At 35.6% G+C, this 21101-nt stretch overlaps 1 protein-coding gene across 50 annotated transcripts in view; it reads left to right on the top strand.

Moving 5' to 3' along the window:
• The window catches only part of RIMS2 (regulating synaptic membrane exocytosis 2), a 445801-nt gene that overhangs the window by 346406 nt on the left and 78294 nt on the right, over positions 1–21101 (top strand). For 27 of the 50 annotated variants that reach the window (XM_077187200.1, XM_077187187.1, XM_077187267.1 and 24 more), the window contains 2 exons: positions 5568–5603; positions 10393–10493. The exons of 3 other annotated variants lie outside the window; for them this stretch is intronic. In XM_077187200.1, coding sequence (XP_077043315.1) covers positions 5568–5603; positions 10393–10493 — 137 coding nt within the window. The remainder of the gene's footprint in view (positions 1–5567; positions 5604–10392; positions 10494–21101) is intronic. 20 more of the 50 variants (XM_054627864.2, XM_077187269.1, XM_077187274.1 and 17 more) reach the window with 4 other exon arrangements.

The raw sequence follows: 21101 nt of genomic DNA, 5'->3' as shown, positions 1-21101 counted from the left end.
TTATGAAAGCCACCAAAATGTGTGTACACATTTGTACGAGGCACAGAAAAACATCACCAGCTACCCTGCAAAAATAATCACAGAAAAGGATCTAGGCAGCATAAAAAAAGGGTTAGCCATAGCCCTAATCATTACTTTAATAAATATGCAAAATAGAACTTTCCAACTTGCTTAAAAATATATTTGCACTTTACCATCTGCACTGATCTGTACCTAATGATGAAGACCTTAGCTGACCCTGTCAATTTATAAACCCAGGATTGTAGAGATTCTTTAACTTCCCTGTTTAGATTACCACACCATTTTATTTAGTTCTTTTACTAAACAGTGTCGTGTATTCTGCAAATAATCCAAAGGAACATTGTTAACATGCTTTTAGCATTGTGATAAAAATTTATTTAAGTGGCAAGAAATGTCCCCCAGGTTTTAGTCTTTCTTTGGTATGTCAAGCTTGAAACCAACAAGAAAAATAAAAAAAACACCAACAAAAGAAAAAAGCCATCAAGCAATCCTCAAATAGCAAACAGGAATGTGAAGCCATGTTCCCCGCTAGGAAGTTGGCTGGCTGAAATAGTCTTTTTTTGAGCATGTCCTTTTAAGAGAAATAAGTTATATTTAAACAGTAATATTAAGTATCAAGAATATATAAGTTAATATATATATATATATATATATATATATTGAAGAACCCTTCAACAACCATTAATTATTTTTTCTTTTCATTCAAACTGTGATGTGGATCACAGACTTGGAAAGAACTTGTTTGCGGCAGCAATATTTTTTTTATATTTGCCACAGATCAGAAAAGAACCCCCGGAGTGAAGTTCAGTAACCATTTATATCACAGCATCTGATACTTTGCTAGACCTGTACCAGTTAGGCAGTTTAATTTTTCACACTGTTGAAAGCCAGAATGAAAAAATTTAGAGCTAACTCCTTAGAGGTAGACTTGGAATTTAATAGCTCAGCAAACAGGAGGAAATGTTATCCTTTGAGTACAAGACCTTTAAGTGGCAAGTTTTGATGTTCAAAGCAAATACTTCTACATTTTATTATTTAATTTTAGGAGATTTAGGAATTTAATCTTCTTTCCTTTGCCTGATTTGATAATAAGGCTATGAGGATGGTGCAGGGGCTTGAGTAGAAGCCATACAAGGAATGACTGAGGTGACTTGGTCTATTCAGCTTGGAGGAGACCGAGGGAAGACCTTGGGGAAGTCTATAACTTCCTTGTGAGGGGAAGAGGAGAGGCAGACACTGATCTCTCTTTGTGGTGCCCAATCACAGGACCTGAGGGAATGGCCTGAAGTTGCATCAGGGGAGCTTTAGGTTGGATATTAGGAAAAAGGTTCTTCAGCCAGAAGATGGTTGGGCACTGTAACAGGCTCCCCAGGGGCAACAGCACCAAGCCTGACAGAGTTCAAGAAATCTTCAAGCAATACTCCTAGGCACATGGTGAAACTCTTGGGGCTGTCCTGTAAAGGGCCAGGAGCTGGACTCAATGATCCTTATGGGTCCCTTGCAGCTCAGAATATTCTGTGATTTTGTGATGTTGTTTCAGGGATTTTTTTTCAGAATAAAATTGATTTTCCCATATTCTCATGAATAACATTTCAAGAGAAATCTTTAGTAAGAAATTCAGCTAGCATTTTTTTGAAGTACTTACCCAAAGTTAGGATACTACATATATATTTAATTTTAAAAATAAAATGTTATTTAATAATTTGGACTACCTTGAGAAATCAGACTCAATTTTTAATAAAGCACATAAGTAGAGGAGGTAATTTACCCGCTGTAGAAATAGAATTCATATTCATAGTCATATTGCTGATACTAGGTGTCTGCAAATATGAAAAATAGAAGGATAAAACCTTTTATGTCATTGTCATATCTTGTGCCTAAACTCAGAAACAGACTAGGACTTCCATATCTGTCTCTTGCAGTGACATGTGTATCCTCCAGCACTGGAAGCTGCATTTTTTTTTCATTCAAAGCAAGGAGGTCAAGATTTATTTTAGACCTCTGTTCAGTTTATGCAAATCTCATTCACCTGGATCCCAGGTGAATGAGAAGAGAAAGGTCAAGACAGAACCAGGATTTAACCTTAAGTTTGGAGCAGTCACCTGTGAGAGAAGGGAGAAACCCTGGGAAGCCCAGCACCTCCCAGCTGTAACCTTAAGGCTGCACAACCAGGTTGCCCCTTATCTCCACCAGGAAGCCAGCAAGTTTGAGCAGTTGTTCAATGCTGCCATCAGTAATTTTTGAGAAATTGTTCAATACTGCCACAGTATCCATGACTAGGGAGAAATCTGCTATCCTGCTTCTTCTGTGGAACTGTTATTCTATTCTCTCATCTGTTCCAAGGAGTCCCTGCTACATGAGACTTCTTGGTTTGATGTGGGTGAAGTCTGATGGGGGTCCTGGCACCCCCAGGTACCCATCAGAAGAGTAAAGTTCATTGAATTAAGGCATTTCCAAGAAAATCAAGGCCATTTTAGATCAGTTTTAGTTCTTGACAAGTCTGCTCTTGTATTCTTTTCTATTCATTTTATCTTCCAGGTACATATTCGATTGTTAGATCTCTCTCAGAGATATTAGAACCAGTTAGAAAAAACAAGGAGTTAGACCATGGGAGCATGGCTGTGTCTACTATTAAATAAAATGTCAGTGGTCATTGTAATAGCAATGTCTACTTTGATGGTAGAAGAAGGTTGTGAGAGAGAATATTTTAGCATTTCAATCTCTCTATATCTATAGTTCATTCCTATATTTCATCCATATACTTAAATATATCTGTAGTCTGATAAAGCAGAAAACATACAATTTTCTGTAACGTGCAGAAATATCTCCATTAAAGCATTGATTTATTTTCTTCAAAGTACATTGCTCTGAAAAAATTAGTTCTTGAATTGAGAACATTACACCACAGGACACAATATATGCTTTTCACTTTGTAAATCAAGGTTAAATTAGATAATGTAGAAAAATAATGACTAATGTGATGATACTGGTCATATATAGAAAAAAAAATCAGATCAAGATTTTTTAGGAGTGACTTTGTCTTCTCATACTTTTCAGTTTGAGACATTTTAAAATAATCTTATAGTGATTTATGGGTTTTCAGCAGTTTCAAGACATTAAGGGTCCTTAGAGCTTTTTTGTTTTGAACACATTACAAACAAAAGCATTAATTACTTTAGTATCAACATCCTGAACCTGCTATGAATTCCTTTAGAGGTGATGAATAGCCCCATAGCTGCAGTGAAGATCTTTGCTGCTGTGATGTTAATATTTTTTTATTTGGTAAATGGATAATATCAGTTTTGTTCAGTTCTGCTGCTTCCACCCAAATAAGATCTTCCTCAATTCAATCTTCAAACCTTTCTAGTACTTCTTCAGGCAGCTCTTCACAATACATATGAAACCTCAGTTCATATGTATTGTGAAGAGTCGGATCCACTGTGTTGAGCCTTCTACTAAAACCTAAAGAATATATCTATTGTAGAGATTTATTACAGCCCTTCAATCACACTTTTAAAATTCAAGAATCAAATAGACTTCTATGTTTGCAAATGCTATGATATTAATTTCTATGGTCTGGTTTGAAAATATTTTCCTATATACTTTCTATATCTAGAACAAGAATGAGTGAAAGTCTGACAGGTTTCAAACTTCTTTATTTTGACAATGTATTTATTTAAAGATACGTTTGAAAGACATCTATACATAAGGATAAATGGACTTCTAGGCCTCTTAAAAATTATTACTCTGTATAAGATTTCTATTTTAAGATAATATTTAGGCAAAGTAAAGATTTCTTTTCACTATGCATATGGACCAACCTAGAAATGTCATCATTCTCTCTGAGCTCAAGCTCATGGGTGTTATAATGACTCAATTCACTTTCTTCTATTGTGCATTATGTTGGATCAGTGCTATAGCTATCAAATTGCTTTCTGCTTTAAAAAGTAATGCAACAATAAAAGATATTGTATTTGTAGATTATATGTTTGTAACAGCAATTTAAAACTAAAAGAAAAATAAAAATCTTTTGATTGAAGGAAAAGGTTGAAGAGCAAAAAAATTGATCATTCTCTGCTATTTTCCTAGCACTATCCACAGCCCACATAGATAGTAAGGCCAGGCTGCCCAAAGGCCAACTCAGAAGAACACAAAAAGCCTTATTTAAAAATGGTGTAGAGTGTGGGGCAGGAAAGGTCAGGGAATGGGAGAAGTTCCAAGAACTGATTCAATAGCCACTGATTGCTGAAAGTGTAGGCTTATGACCTGCCATATCTGTTTCCCATTAATTTGCCTAATAGTTCCACTAGAAATTGCCAGCAGAACAATAATCTTGATCCCACACATGATAGGAAGCCAGGTCCTATTGGAGTGTAGCATATTATTTATGCTCTCTGTAGGAACACATTTTTCTTTCTCATGATTCTACCTTGCTTGAGTATGATTTCTCTCTGAATTTGACTTCATTCTTTGCTTTGATACCCACTTACAAAATTATGTTTCCTTAAAATACAACAACTCTTGTTTTCTTCTTCAGTCTGTGTACTGTAAATTAGATCATAATTTTTTGAGCAATCCTCAATAACCAATAACTGGAAAAATATTTAGTTCTACTAATGCATACTATTTTTGGTGTGTAGCCTGGGGGCTGTTGTTCTATATTCATGGGATTGTTTTAATTGAATTTAATATAGTTTTGAAAAGGAAACAGAACCTATTTCAAAGTTAATGTATTTCTAATTTAAGTAAATTTCATCTGACTTAAAATTCTTTCACATTATTTACCAAAACTGGATTTCAGATTATTTATGGGCTGCCAAATTATTTGATAGGGATCCAATATATTTTCATTTCTTTGTGACAGATGAATGCCCTGAGCCATTTACAACCTTTGATATGTATTCAGAGTTGGCATCAGTCAGCTGAGTTTTTGTGCATGAACTGGGTTTCTGAGTATTGATTGTAGTGTCTTTGGTTCTTCATAATTTTTAACTCTAAGACAAGTTGCAGTAATATTACTATTAAACCTTTTAACCTGTAGAAGCTATGAGAATTGATTAAACCAAAGAAGATTTAAAGTAATTGCCAAAAGCGATTCTGACACATTCAATTTTTATGCCTGAACCATTAGACTGTGTCTTGTGTGTGCACTGCATAAAACCTACAGCACAAGCAAATTTTTTTTAACTTCTATTTTTGTGTCATCCTGATTAAGGAAACTGGAAAGTAACTCTACCTGACACCTACCTTGCTCTCTTTTTCTTGAGTGTGTTAATGATTCTGGAAGTGCACAAAATATCCATGGGTTCCCTTCAGTAAATGTTCAATATCAGCACACAAACGTATGCCCTAGCATGCAGTGAATATGCCTCTAGATTCAGAGCACCATCCTTGGTTGGTTGACTAAATTCTTCATGTTATATTAATTTGGTGAGTTTTGCTAATGTTTTCCTTTTTAATGCATTTTATATTACTTTTATTATTATTTCTGCATTTTTTTTCTCTCCCCTTCTTTTTGCTTTACGTATTGCTTTCATTTGTTTTAGAAGAAAAGAAAACAGATCCAGAGAATGGGGATACAGGTAGGGTGACTTATTAAAAATATTTTTGTGTTTTTCTCTTAAGTTCTTTGATCTGTTATGTTGAGCAAATATGCAGCAAAGAGTTCGAGTGCAATTTTTATGTATTTTACAGATTTCAAAATAGACACTAGGAAATGGAACCTAAGAAAGGACTTTCCCAAATGTATTTCCTTTGCTATTTTAAGGGTGTCAATTAAGGGTGAGAAATGGTAAGAAAGAGAACAGAATCAGCTAAATGCAGATATCATACACTTTAAGATGTCTTTCTGTCCTCCCCTCTCCAGACACAGAGCATGCTCATCTGCACATGTGTTTCTGCTCTATTAGAGGTTTCTGATTTCCAAAATATCAGTCTTTATCAGACTTTAGTCCCCTCATTATGCATTTTTTCCCCATGCCTTAGTGGCTGTGCCTCCCAAATTTTCTATCCCTTTTGTCCATATGTATTCAAAACTAAATCTGTTCTAATATTATAAGGCAAACTTCACTCTTCTTCCATACCAGATTCCCTTTAATTCTTTGTGCCACAGATGCTTCACTGTACAGCAAACTCCTCTTCCAAACTCAGATCCTTCAACAGGATCTCCATCACCAGCATCTCTAGGAACTAGAATGGTTTAGTACGTCCTACTGGAGAAGACAATGAGAGGAAGAATGAAAGAGCAGAGGTCCCAGCTGGTTATGATTTTTAACCAGATAGGTTTGCCTTAGCTGGATGATAAGGCCAGTTTGTTGTCCCTTTTGTCTCTGGTGTGGTTCACAGGCTATCAGCTGAAGAATCTTACCCTAGAGAGTAGCCAGTATTTGACCTGAAGAGCAAATACCAGTCTTTAGCTCTAGGCTGAATTCAATGATTGCTTATCTCCTTGTAAAACTATGACTCACTGAGCAGCTCAGGGGTTAGGAAAAGTTAGGTATTAACCAAATCACTGATTGCAGCCTTTCACTTTAGTGGTGAAGTAGCTGAATCTTATCTTGTTTCGTCTTAGCTTATTTCAAGTTAAAACATGAAAATAATGTTTTCTATTTGAAGCTGAAGCAGTGATTTTAGTGCCTGTCCTGCATCCTGTTGCAGGAGTGGAATTATACAGCCACTACCTAGACCATGGTAGGAATTATGTGGATCTTACCTCAATAGGACTTCTCCCTAGCTTCCAGTTCAATAAAAGAATCAAGCAGAGTTTCTTTTTCTACTATGTTTAATTGGCAATAGTATTTAGAGTTCAAGCTGGGTGCCTCTTATTTGGGGCCCTGCCTGTTGCTTGTTACTGGATTTTATAGTCTCTATAGGTGGCTTCATTTTCTGACTGCATTCCTGCTCATACAATCCTGTTTGCAGCATCTGGGGTCTTCTCTTCTGATTTACTCCCACAGCCTCCAGGCACCCTTTTGTCTGTGTCTTGAGAAATATCCCTACTTTTGTTGCAAAATATCCTATAGCTAAAGTTGAAATTATAGTTCATTGTCTATTAGGTACATTTCCATAGATAAAAGCAAGCATCAAATTCATGTGGCTCAAGGTTTAATATACTGTAGTCACTAGAGCTAAGCTCTGGCACAGCAGCCTCTCACTGCAGACATTTTGGATCTGAGATTACAGGGCTGCACTGCTCAGTACTTCTGTGCTTACTCTAGCATTTCAGGAGTCCTTGTTCTGTAGTTATATTACTTTCCCTTAGCAAATTCTCTTCTGAAAATATGGGGAATAGCTGGTAATGAATCAGCAGTTGTCTCTCTGTCAGCCAGGAATTGCATTGTGCCCATGAAAACTCCACTGAACTAACCTTCAGGCCATGGGTATTTAATGCTAGAGAGTTCAAAATAACCAAAACTCCAGAATGTTGCCTACAGTGCAATGCCCCCAGTTATGTCTGATGAGCAGCACCAGGCTTTGTTCTTCCCTTCAGTCTTAATTTTTTGCATTCATATGGCTGGAATTTTAGTGTCTCATTGGATAGTTCTATTGGAGGCACAACTACTGTTTATAAGCAAAATTCTGAAAGGATGTTCATGAAGAATTGAATTCATTTTAGCTGGCCAAAGTTTGGTTGCATACACTTTGATATATTGTGGCAGTACTTCAGTATATCAGAAGCAGCTTTAACTTTTCTAGTGCCAGTCTTTATAGCCCTGAAAATGTGTTGTACTGGGCTCCAGCTCAGGATCTAATAACACAAGGGCTCAGTCAGCCCTTGTAATTCAGGTGTGTGAAAGCTTATGCTCCTACATTTTAAGCACTGTTGATAACTAATGGTTAGATTCAGGTTAGTTCTTGTTTGTTGACACATGCTCCATGAACAGCTCCTGACTGCACTGGAGTCCTTGGGTAGGACCAATGTTCTGCCTTGGTTACCAAGCTCATGTTAAAAGCTGAAGCTTTAACGCACCCAGACTGTTACTGAGCTCTCCACAAGTATTTTTTTCTCCTGCTAAGCCCTCCCACATAGGTGTGAGCTAAGCAGAGGTTTGCCAGCAGAAGTGGAGGTGATGATGGCCCTGCATTCCCAGCACTCAGTGTGACGTGCTTTCATGCTGGGCCAGGGCAATGGGAAGATGCTCTCCAGCCTTTCCTGCTGCCATGCAGGTCCCAGCTGCTTCTGGCTGCAGTTCCAGTGAGCTCAGCCCAGGGCACAGAGTGACCCTGCACTCTCTGCTTGTCAGCTCCATGCACAGCAGAGCCAGAGCTTTCTGCTGCTTTATGAACTGTCCACTGCCCTCGGCTTTTCCTCTTTTTGCTCGTAACTGAATTCACCCACTTGTTAAAGACAGTTTCAAAAATACAAAGGAAGTTAGATTTTCCTTTAATAAGATTTTATGGGAATTGAATAATTTTTCTTCAACATTTTTCTGTCTTGTTTTTCTCTTGAGAAAAAATAAGCTACAAATTTTGTTTGTTTTGTTGCAGAGGACTCACACCAAGGCCTTATATCTTATGTTTCCCTTTTGAATGGCATATATTGTACACATCACAGGCAATTGGATGTATGGAAATCTAACTTTCACTTTGCTGACTGATCATAGATAAGAATGAATATTTTCTCAAGCAATTGTGAAGTTTCTAGTTTATGCTCAGGAACTGTTATTTCTTCACTTGCACTTTCCTGAAATTTGGCAGAATGTCTGGAGACAGAGAAAACATGCCATGGTTTTATAATAAAACATAAGAAAAATTGAAAAAATGTCCCTTTTTGTGAAAAATGTCTCCTTTCTTACATTACTGAAAAATGACAAGAAGATTTTGATTTCAGCAAAAGATGATTTCTTTCTTTGAGAGGAGGCTGGAGTATTTTACTTCAAAAAAAGCATGTGTTACTTCTGTCATTGAAAAAAGAAAATATTTTCCAGTGTAACTTTTTGTTTTCAAGAGAAAAAAAATAGAGCTTTTAAAACTAGATCCTAAAAAATTCACTTAATCTTAATGATAAATTGACAAACACTGCTATGGGTTCTATAATGGTTGAGGAAAATTATGATAGGAAAAATGAACTGTATTTTATTTTAGAAATTTTCATCTGCTGCTTTCTTTTTAATTTTATTTCTTCCTATAAAGCACCATTTATTCTTTCTCATTAATTTTTCTTCATTTTAATTTCTCTTAAAATTTTTTATGCAGTCTTTTCTTTCATGTTGTTGTAGAGTGTAAAGTTAGAGAGTCAGAATACAAAAACTAGAAGCCAGAGAGTTTATAGAGAACAGAACAGCTTAGTGTTTTTGCATTCCCACTTCCTTTTACCTCTTCTTCTTCCAGTTTTCCTATGAAGTGCCACAACCCCTACCTGGCAGCTCTCATAGTATATGCTACCACCCCTATTGCTCTCAAAAAAGAAACCACAAAGCTGAGAGGCCCAGGTTGTGTGCCAAGCCCCACTTTGCTGTTAGATAATGGCTTTCAACTGAGATTTAGAGTTTAAACCAGGTTTCTGTAGTACACTGAATTCCCTGAAATTCCCATCTCAGTTCCATAAATGCAATTCATATTGCTCAATACTTACAATATACAGAAGCTTCTGTTTATGATTAACAGGATCCTGAAATTTTTATCCTAGACAACTTTTGCATTAAAATTATGGATATTTTAAGACAAATGTCATTCAAAATTAATGGTTTTTAGCATTTGATGGGTAATGATTTATTCTTGACTTACACCAGGTTAAAGTGGAAAAGAATCATACTTATGCGTGAATGATAGCTAATTATATTATGTTTGAAAATCTTTTCTGAGCTGTTGTCTTCCTCTCATTTTTTCTATTTCTCAGTCTTCCACCTCAGCTTTGGCACTTCCTTATTATTTTACATTGTAAATTGTGGTACAGTACCAGTTTGTTGAAAGCAGATAACTGGCTGAGTCCTGTAGTGAGACCCCATCCCTGACTAAAGCCAATCACATATGTTATCCAAGATGAGTGAATCCTGGAATTGTTCTTGAAGCTGTGTTTCATTAGAATGTAATACAGTGATGCCACTGGGTGGCTCTTTAAGATTCCTTTAGTCATTCTTTGAATTTTTGGAGCATACTAAGAATATACTCAAATAGTAAATGGAAGGTCTGCTAGTCCATGGCTGTTACACTTATTAAGATTCTGCTGAAATACTTGTCTGCTATTTTCCTCCTGTTACAAGTTTTTGGTTTTCTGCAAAATCATAATTCAGGAACTAAAATTACATGCACGGAACTTAAGTAAATTTCATCTCTTTCTGTTAAAACTTCCATGAGCATAATTTTAACCTTGAAAGTGATGACTGCTTGTGTATTTATTTTCTTTTTTTCCTTCTGTTTTTAACTTAACAGGTGCACTGGATGTAGAAGAAAGGAATCGCCAAATGAAAATGAGCAAGTACAAACAGGTAGCAGGATCAGATTCCAGGCTGGAACAAGATTATCATTCTAAGGCAAGGGAGTTTTGTTTTGAAAAGCAACAAAATATGCTAAACTGAAATATCCAACATCCTATTAGAAAGTAATAGATGAGTGCCAGGTTGTTTCTTCAGTAAAAGTTTCTAATGTGTCTATAATAAAATTTTGGAAATGTGCAGCAAAACTCTTAACACACAGTGTTCTTGATTATTAAAATTTAAGAAGGATAAGTTAAAGCAAATGAAAGAAGCAGTGTAATTGTCTATCAGAATGAACAATAGTGCCATGATTTAAAAACTCAAAGAAGGAAAAAAAGATGTTTATTGAGTGACAGATGGCATGAGAGCTATTGAAACTTGTTCATGGCTTTCATATAGTTGAGCAGAGAGTTATCTTGATCCATTGAAAACTGGAAGATGCAGAGTTACTTCGCTTAATAGTGGCTTTTTAGGACTTGGAAAAGTATTTTGTACAGCAACAAAAGCTTTTACCCCAGCTGTGGCAGATTGCCAAGAATCTGAATATCTACGTAGTAATATAACCTTAAATATACTATCCAAAATTTCCTGGTATCTGGAACAGGGTCATGTCATATAGAGTATGTTAATTAAAATAATCAAGATATTTTCAATTTAAATTTCTATTATGCAAAAATAATTTAGTGTCCTCTAAAGGACTTCATTAATTGAGGTCGCATTTTAAGTGGAAAACACGAGACTTCTGACCTATAAAATTTGGCTGAGGAAAAGATATCTGGTTTAGACTTTTATTTCCAGGTTGTTTTTCCTTGCTCTCAGGATTGGCAAAGCTACTGTAAAATGAGAAATTTAGTATTTGAATGCAAATAAACCATCAAATTTCTTAATTATTAATTATTTACTATTATTATAATTAATTAATTATTTGTTTTGCAGATAATTTAGACTAATACACTTCATATAATTGCTTTCTAGAATATACATTTCAGTGTGGGAAAATAGAAGCACTTTAGCAAAGTCCATTTCCAAATGGAAAGCCCTACTACTGAAAATAGAATTGACAAAAAAACCAAGACCATGAAAATGGCTTAAGATACTTTAAAATTCCGTAGATGTGCTGCATGGTTATTTGGGTATTTTGCAAATGTAGTTTTAACTGCACAAAGCATAGGAATGTTTATTAACATGTAAGAGGGACTTGGGTACTGTCGTGTTTAGCTGTTTTTTCATGTGACACTTATGGAAAGCATTTCTATATTGTCGGCTGTGAAAGGCGTTGCCTTTGAGGGATGAGCGTAACACTGTGAGTGGCCCTTATCGTAAGTGCTGTGATTGTATGTACCACAAAAATATGACTTCATGTATTGTATGTACAACCAGAATTAATCTGCTGATTTTCCTGCTCCCTCAATGCTTAGCTGAAATTTGAGTCAGAAGTAGGACTGGTGCAGATTAAATTGGTTCTCATGTAAAGGAGTGAGATAGAACATGACTACCTAAGGAAGTATTTATTACCCTTGTTTTTCCATTTCACCACACCATATTATTGGGCATCACTCTACATCTTTTATCTCTTTAATTAAAATTTTGCCTTCAGTATTATTGGAATGTATTAAAGAGGAAAATTATAAATGGAATTATTTGATGAATATGGTGGTTTATTTATTGCACATATCAAACAATGTCTCCAGAAATAAACAGTTAATTTATTCTTCTGCTTAAGTGTAGTTTCAGTACTTGAAAGTGAGTTATTTGTTCTATCAACGAACCTGTGGAACTAGACACTGAATATTCACATATGTGTAGCAATTCAGCATGCATTCTTAACATTGTGTAGTTTCAAAGCCATGTGAGAACCATAAATCTCATAAGCCATATGAGAGTTTCGTCTTCACTTTTTTACTACCACTGCTTCAATTCCCGTTAATTAAATTCCTATATTATCTAGAGACAGAAAACAAGTAAGTAAAATTTATCTACCGGGTTTCTACAAAAATTCTTTAGAAATCATGAACTGAAACATGTATGTCGAATGCTGACTGTAATGTCCTGTACAGTGTACAGTGACTATGATTTTTTTAGACTTCTCAACTGGCACAAGCAGGCACTCATGATGGCCATGCTTGAGAAAAATATTGTTAAGTAGGCATTAAGGCACATTCAGAAAAGCCAGCACATAGAATTTTCTTTTACCTTTTCTATTTCCTTCTTTAAATAGAAGTCAACAGGTCAACAGCATCTTTATTTCCCTCTTGATTACTTTAACTTAAGAAAAAATATTGAGTATCATTCCTTGCTGAGAAGGCAAAAGGTATAAGAATAGGAGTTCTATTAAATATTGAAATATTAAAATAGTCACCCTGTTTTGTATCTCTCTAGCTTTGTTCTACCTCTGGAAGTCAGTACTAGAGGCTTTAGAGGAAGGTACATACCCTTCTGTGGTGCATAGTCATACATTAAGAAGTTTGTGGGAAAAGTTTAATTCCAGATCTCAGTGTTCTTAGAAGCTGCTGAAATATGAAATTGATTCTCCTTATATTTTTAACTCAGGGTTGATAAAGATTGTATCTCTATTATTCTTATACATTCCTCATTATTTTTGGAACAATAATTATTCTGCTTCCATAATATTTTGTATACATTAGTTTAGTAGGGTGCAAAAGACATTTCCTTAAATAACTTCCTTCAGAAGCTGCTGAAGTGTGGTTTCAGGACAGACATATGAAAAGCAAGTAATATATTAACTTTCATATGAATATTTACAGCTAAGCAGATGAGAGAAAAACATTGTAGGCACTAAGGATGAGGTAAATTAATTTCTGGTATTGGAACAACTATTTTTTTCTGCTTATTGGGTACTAGTAAACTTGTACTAAATAGGATATATATAGTAAATTCTGAATTTCAATGGTAGTAGATGCTGACATAATGGAAAAACTGAACTATAGAAATAAAGAAAAAATGCTCAGTAGCACAAGAGTGTTCCACCAGAGGCAAAATTAGCCATTTACCATACTGTGCCTCTGCAACCCCAGCCTGATTTGTGTAATTTCCCTCAAGAATCTTTCTGTGACTAGCTTATTGTTTTGCATAAGAGCTAAGCTTCCCAGTTCTAAATTTTTAAGCAAGATGTACTCTGAAGAGGGAAGGAGAAGATGGGAGCTGAGCGAGCCACATGCTGGACTCACACAGTTCACATTTTGTGGAGGTGGCTTTTGGAGTCACTGCCCAAACTCCCTCATCAAACCTCTCTGAACCTCTCTGCCTTGCTTCCTGCTCTTTACTCCCATCATTCTGGCAAACAAATTGGTAGTGCTGTGTTTGGTGAGCAGCATCTTCCTCTGGCCATTCCCACCAGTGCTCAGATACAGGAATTCCTGCTGACAAATTGAGGATGGAGGATGAGAGAAATCCTGTCATTCCTCTCTCCTTGCCCCAAGGACTAGAACGTGCACAGTGGATCGGCTGAGGAGAGTTAAAAAGCTTTGCTGTTGCTAAGAAAAAAAGAGAGAAGATACTTCTGGTATAAAGAACCCTAGAAGTGTTTGCAACCAGAGTGAAATCAAGAGAGAATTCCAATAACTCGGGCTAATGTTAGCCCCTACAGAAAGTCTGGTCACTGATGTCAATCTAAAGGGAGCTGGAATTATGTAGGAAAAGCAGCAGTGACAAATTATGGCTTTCTTTAGGAACAAAGGTAAAACAGAGACTGACAACTAGCTGACACACATTTAAACCTCTAAGTATCTTGAGACTCGTTTTATTTGTTTTATTAGGAAAAAAAATGACCTACAAAAAGGCAGAGAAATCCAGTTACATAATATAGCAATTAGTAATAGTCAGTAACGTATTAATTAGCAATAGAGTATGTTAGAGCAACAAGGAATAAAGTTGGGATAAAAGAAGTAAAAGAGCAGATAAAAACTTGACTTTTTTGCTGAACAAGCTTATTTAGCCAAATGTAGAAAAGACTACATCAAATACAGAATAATACAGAACATCAAAGAGGCTTTCCTAACTCCACCTTTAATGATTCATATTGATTATAATACTGGAACTTTCTGCATCATCAGATATATGTAAAGCTGCATTTCCTGATAATCAACAAGCACAATTCAAGTTTTAGATACAAGCATAATTCTCTGTGTTTGGTGTACTATAAGGCATACTAGCATGCTAGTTTGTGATCTTCTAGCCTGATAACAAGATCAAGACAAATTAAACTGTGGAAAAGAAGAGTCAAGCATGTGTTTAGCTTTTTGAGTAGTGTAGATGCAGCTGCAGCTCTGCAGAATGAGACACTTTGATTCAGCAGTGAATCAAGTAAAACCTTAAGGGATTCCTGTGTGAGAGAATGTGGAAAAGGTAAGATCTGGAGGTGGAGGAGGCCGAATTTGAATGCCTCAGAAGCAGATCTTAATTGTAAGGTCATGTAAAGTGCAAAAGCATTGCCAAGAGCTGCCTTTTCCCTCTGAAACCTGTAGGAAGTAGTTTTGCCATGGGTACACTACATGTGGAATCCTTTGACCTTTGCTGTCAACTGAAAGATTTCATATAATGGTGTTTTGGGAATCCCTTTGTCTCCTCTAAAATCAAAGCAGAGCCTTACGCAGAGCAGCAAAGTGTGCTAGCAGAAGCACTTTCCACCTTTCTTCTTGAAACTCTTGTGGAAAAGGGAGTTAAACAAACATTCAATTAAAGGGATGTTGGGAACTTTGATATTTCGCTGCATATAAGCTGTATTTGATTTATATTGGTTTTATATTGACAACTGTTTTAGAGTTATTGGAGGATCATGAGATACCCAGTGATAATTTGACAATTTATGATAATTATGCATATACCTCTTTGATCTATAATTGTTTCTTACAGCTGATGCTGTTAAGGATGTAATTAGAAATATTCAAAATACTAATTACAAAATGGAGGCTATTTAGATATCCATATGCCCTCAAAACAGCTCATAAATTGTTTTGTAGATACTTCTTTTTAATATACCAGTTTAAATTTTAAAATTTTAAGTATCTGAATAAAACTTGGAGAAACAAAATAATTCTAAAGGAGCTGAGCTGGAGAATAGTTAAGAAAGCAAAGACTACCCACAAATGTTCAGTGCAATAAACTTCTGTAGAATGCCTATACAGCTAAGGGCCTTGCCAGTAGAATTTGGTAGGCTTCCAAAGGGAATAGCACTGTGTAGTTCCCTGCTCCTTCCCATTGCCCTCCTCTGCACCAATAAGCTCTTGTCTTCAGAAAATAAACCAAACACCAATTAGACCAACTGAGAATTTCCCAGGGAAGGAAACATTTTACTTATTGCCTGTTCCATGGCTTTTGTGCTTTCCTGAGGACTAATGAATATTGTTCTTTGGGCCAGAAACTTGGTAGCTCCACCAGCTGGTCTGGAAGGACAGGTTCTGTCACTGCCAACATCCTGTGGGTGCTCAGGTCATCTAATCCATCACTCATGTGTGCATGATCTGTAATGAATTTTGCTGGTCAGTGGCAGAGCATCTCTCTGGCCCATAGTGCTGGTAGCATTTATATTTTCAATCATTTCATTGTATTTTTAATAGAAAAAATGTTGGGAATAAATTGCTGAAATGGAAGTTCTGGTTCCTATAAGTACAGGATTTAAAGCTCAATTATAAGACTTAAAAATATATCTAGATGAAATAAATTCAGAACCGAACTCTATATACATGGTAATGTAGAAAATACCTCTTCTTTAATTTCTATTTTTATCAAACTGTATTTTGCTGATGTGTTAGAATTAATTTAGTGACTTTGAATATAGATAGGGGTTGCTGTGATTTCTAGTATTTTCTTCTTCAGTAAAAGGTGTGGCAAGCTCTTAGAAAATATATCTGTTGCTGTCATTTTCCTTTTCCTTAAATTTAAGCACTCTTTTTATTTATTTTGGCTTTGATAATTTTTCAATTAATTTTTTTTAATCTTGAGTGTCCATGTCTCTATCTGAAATTTAGGGTATTTTAAAATTTAATACTGTGATTACCAAAAATACTGCATTCACATATGATGCTTGTGTCTGAAATTTAAACATCTGAAAGGAGGCTGATGCTGGCTGTCTTTAGCTGTCAACAGGTACTTTCTGTTGTCACATTTTCTTCGATTTTGTGTAAGCTTCTATTGGTAATCATGTTTAGAAAGAAGAGGTTAAATACATGATAGAATGTTATTGAAGAAGTACCTTATAATTTTACAATGAATCTCAAAGAGAAAAAATTACCCCAAAGTTAAAAAAGTAAAACCATCATTCTATTTTGGCTCTGAATTTTCATTAGTTATAGGTGTCTACTAGGGAAAAAAAAGGGCTTTTCAATCACAGAGAATTGTGTTTCCATTAAAAAGCACAAATGCTAACTGTAAGACAGTCCTGTGTTTTATAGTGATGAGTTAAATATTCTTTTGCAAAGAGCAAGTATTTTCAAGAAAAAAATATTTTAGTAAGCACATATATACCTCATATACAGCAAAATTTATATCAAAAGCTTTCTGTAAAAGCCAAATTCAATTGAGCATTGTAACCATTTCTTTAATAATCACATTTAAACTCACCTGGGAGATGTTTTGATCAACTTCCAGTCGGAGCAATCACTGCAATCTATCTTAAATCCTTTTATCCTTTTTATAATAGAATGTATTTTCCTTTCTGAATGGCTTTGTATAGACAAGTGAATTGCTAAACTGTTAGTCTATTGGTTCAGAGCTACTGTCTTTTCATCGTAAATTCAATTATTTCTGTGTACAGTTTTTATCTGAATTTAAGCTGTAAAGTTCCAAGATGCTATTGAACTAAGTAGCAATTAGTGTGCAAAATACTTTGACTATGCTTGAATTAATTATTTAAGTTGTTCTGAAACTGTTGTTAGGCTGATAATACATGAGAAAATCTACAGAAAAAAAAATTAACTGGGAAATATGTACTAAATATCTGGGTGCCAAGGTGTGGGATTCAAAAATAGACAACATATGAAGTTAATTGAATTGCTACAACAATCAGGGAACTCTAAGAAGTTGGAAAAATAATCTGTGATAACATGAATCACACCATATTGTGCTACTTAATTCTGTGCCATGCCAAATGTGTACAAAAAAGTCATTATTCACATTTGAAGTACAAAAGAGCAGTGGCTCCATGATGGAAACAGGTTTGCCAGATCAATCTGCTAGACTGCTGACCCTGAAAAATCAAGGAAAGTGTGGCACACACTTAGAAAGGACAGACCTGAAATCTCAGTGCAGGGCTTGCACAGAGCCTGTTTAAATGTGTAGGATTCAAAATGAACCATAGAATGAATAATGGAATTGCCTGAGTTGGAAAGGACCTTAAAGATCATCTGCTTCCTATCCCCCTGCTTTGGGCTGGGCCACCTTCCACTAGACCAGGCTGCTCAAAGGTCCATCCTGCTGTGTCTTGATCACTTCACCTATGGGGCATCTACAATTTCTCTGGGCTACCTGTTCCAGTGCCTTACCACCATCACAGTAAGGAATTTCTTCCTAATATGTTATCTATTCTTTCAGTTTAAAGCCATTACCCCTCATTCTATCACTACAGAGTCTTGTAGAAAAGTCCCTCAGTTTTTACTGAAGACTTCTGTAAGGTCTTCCTGGAGCCTTCTCTTCTCCAGGCTGAAGAAGCAGGACCTTTGTCTGCTTCACAGAGGGTGGCTCAGAAGGGACTGTCAGATTTGCTGGCTCCCCCCTCACCTCACACCCCTCCTGCCCTGCCCAGCTCCAGGAGGTGCTCCTGGGACAGCCCCTGGAGAGCTGCTCCTGTGGTTTAGCTTGAGCACACTTAGAGGAAGGATTTGCCCAGAGATTACTGTTATCATTTGTAAGTCTGGCTATAATAATGTTTTAGTGGTCTGGATGTTTTATTCACATCTGGGAGTGCTCCTCTTTATTAAATAGGTTGATTTTCTTTGATAGCAACCCCAAAATTATAAATGAAAATTTAACCAGCTTATCAACTTTTTTTTTCCAAGCAATAGGTTTGTGGTTTTGAGGAATTTTGCCAGCTGTTACACGGGAAAGAATGCTATGTGTGTGTGTGTCTATCAGATTTCTCTGTGGATTTTTGATTCTTATTTTAGTAAGTACCTTAACTACCTAAACTCTTACAGTTATTCTTCATTAATATAACTGTGGCTTCAAGCACCTGTACTGCAAGTAGCTCATATGAAGGGTTTAGAGAGATGTTCCACAGAGCCATTATTCTGAAAAGTTGGTTCTGCACAATGGAGCTAATCAAAGTAGGGTCAGGACCTTGGAGAGTCAGCTCACCATAGGGAGGTTCTTGTAAAGCCTCAATGCCTTCAACAACACTCACAGTGAGAATATTACTAAGACATGAAATTACCTCTGTGTCCTTTCTAACCTGTGGTATTTTTTACTGCTGTTTCTGGGAACTAAAGGCTTTGCTTACAAGAACTAGTATTTTTTAGTGCTAGGAAACAGAATATTTTCTTTAGTAATTTATCAGGAGGAGTATTATCCTTCTTCTGTGGATGGAAATCATTGTTTTACCAGAGATTTCATTGACAGTCTGGAGTCAGTGAATAATAGCAGGAAATAACTCAATTTTGTCTGAGGTTCTGCTTGTTCTATCACAGTAAAATTATTCTGATATATCTTTTTTCTTCAAACTGTGTAAAATCCTTGAAGGATGTTAAATTTGTTGCATCATATAGAGCATCTTAGATGCATTAATTTCAGAGAACCAGGATACATAATTCTGTTTCTGCTCTCTCTTGAGTGACATATGCCATCAGGTAAAGAATAACTCTCGTGATTTGCATAGTTCTGCAGTTTAAACTGAAACTACTAGCTAATTAATAAATTAGCATCTGAACTTTAATTAGCATCTGATTTTCTATTAAAGAAAATCAAAACACTGTGACATAGAGTTCTGTAAGTAAGGGACAAAAACTTTAATTCATTTCTGGCTGACTCTGAGTTTCAAGAATTGTAAAGAAGCAGATTGGGTGATATTTAGGAGGCATTTTAAAATGTTTCCTTTCCCTCATCTAAGCTAGTTTTTAGTCATATAAATTTGGGAAATATTATGTTAATGCTATTCTGAGGAAACATTTATAAAATTAAAATAACTTCAAGATCTGAAGTTATTCTAAGAATTCATAGACATTAAAAATCTTCAAAAATATTTACAGAAGTTTTGATCTCAGAATAGCTCCAATCTAAGTACCTGGCTATTGAAATGAAATAAATTCTTCATGTGGTTTCAATTGATATTTTTTAAATTTTTTTCTGCAAATGTTACATATTACACCCTACCGTTTAAGTGGTTTCTGTGGTGAAGATGAAATTGTAAATAATATGAATAGATGTTGCATGTTTTCAGTAAAAGTGAACTCAGATTAACCTTACAAGCAAGCAAAGGCAAATCACATTATTTAAAATGAGATATGGGAGACATAAGTAGTAAATGTTTTCTAATTACTCCCTCAAGGACAATGACTGGGAGAAAAAGAGAGTTCAGTTTTTCTGATCTGTAGGAGATCTTGCAAGTTTGCTTGTTCAGTATCTCCCTGCAGCCTTTGTTTTGCTAGTTGCAATAAAACAAGAGTAAAGCTGCTGAGGAAATATGTTTTAGGGAAAATAATGTTTTCTAAGCAGTTTACCTTGTTTATGGATTGATAAGGAAATGATGGTATCTATCTTGCAGATTGGTTCCTCCTTTAGCTTGACATGAATCAGCATAAAATTTTCAGGAAAGTTATCAGCTGAGCTTGCATTTTCTTATTGTGCATGGATTTTCCAAGATGTATCCTAATAATCAGTGAAAACAAAACGTTAAGAAAGAAGATTATGTCACGTCCCCTCAAATCATGCTTGATTTTACAGGCTGTCCTCTGATATCTGTGGATTTAAGGACTTGGAAAGTGAAATCATAGCTGTATAAAGATATAAATATATCCTGTTCTTGAACAATTGTGGCCTTAGGCACTTCTGCTTACAGGAATAAGCACTCACCAGATGGCCATGTGTCAATCCAGCTGTTCTCTTCAGCATGAATTCTTTTGAAGGTGCTTTGTCCCAGGACAAATTTGGTGAAAGGCATATTAAATGTTACATAATGAAGGTAGGATTAAGGGGAAAGTTTGTATTCCTGTTCTTAAGCCATCAGGTATGCTGAAATAGTTAATAGGCTTTTGGGTTGAAATAAAGTGTAATGAAACAGAAATTCTGTGATAAGAAAAGATGGTTGCCTTGCCATCTTTTTATTTCATTTGTACTTGTTTCATGGGACCAAAGGACTGAAATCAAATTATGGAAATAAAGTTTAAAATCCAGGTTAATGTATAAAAGAATTCCATAAACTGCATATGATTTGATGTCCTAGCTTCCATTTGCAAAGTAACATCTCAAAGGAGCCCAAATTAGGTAGAACAACCATAGGAAAAAGTGTTTTGGTTTTTTTTAAGCAGGAATTCTGCCTTGTTACTATTTTTAAAAAATAAGCTGTTGACTGCATTCCAGGAGTATATGAAGTGCAAAAGATTTTGAGTGCAGTGGTGGCAGAAATGGCATGTGAACCACTTGAGGAATGGAAACAAATACAGGAAGCATGCTTTGATTCATTCTATCCAATGTGAGTAGGATGTACTAGTGTTAGAA

This window comes from Agelaius phoeniceus, chromosome 1, assembly GCF_051311805.1.
Source record: "Agelaius phoeniceus isolate bAgePho1 chromosome 1, bAgePho1.hap1, whole genome shotgun sequence".
Lineage (NCBI taxonomy): Eukaryota > Metazoa > Chordata > Aves > Passeriformes > Icteridae > Agelaius > Agelaius phoeniceus.
The sequence above is the reverse complement of the archived record's forward strand: the minus strand, read 5'-3'. Positions and strand labels throughout refer to the sequence as shown.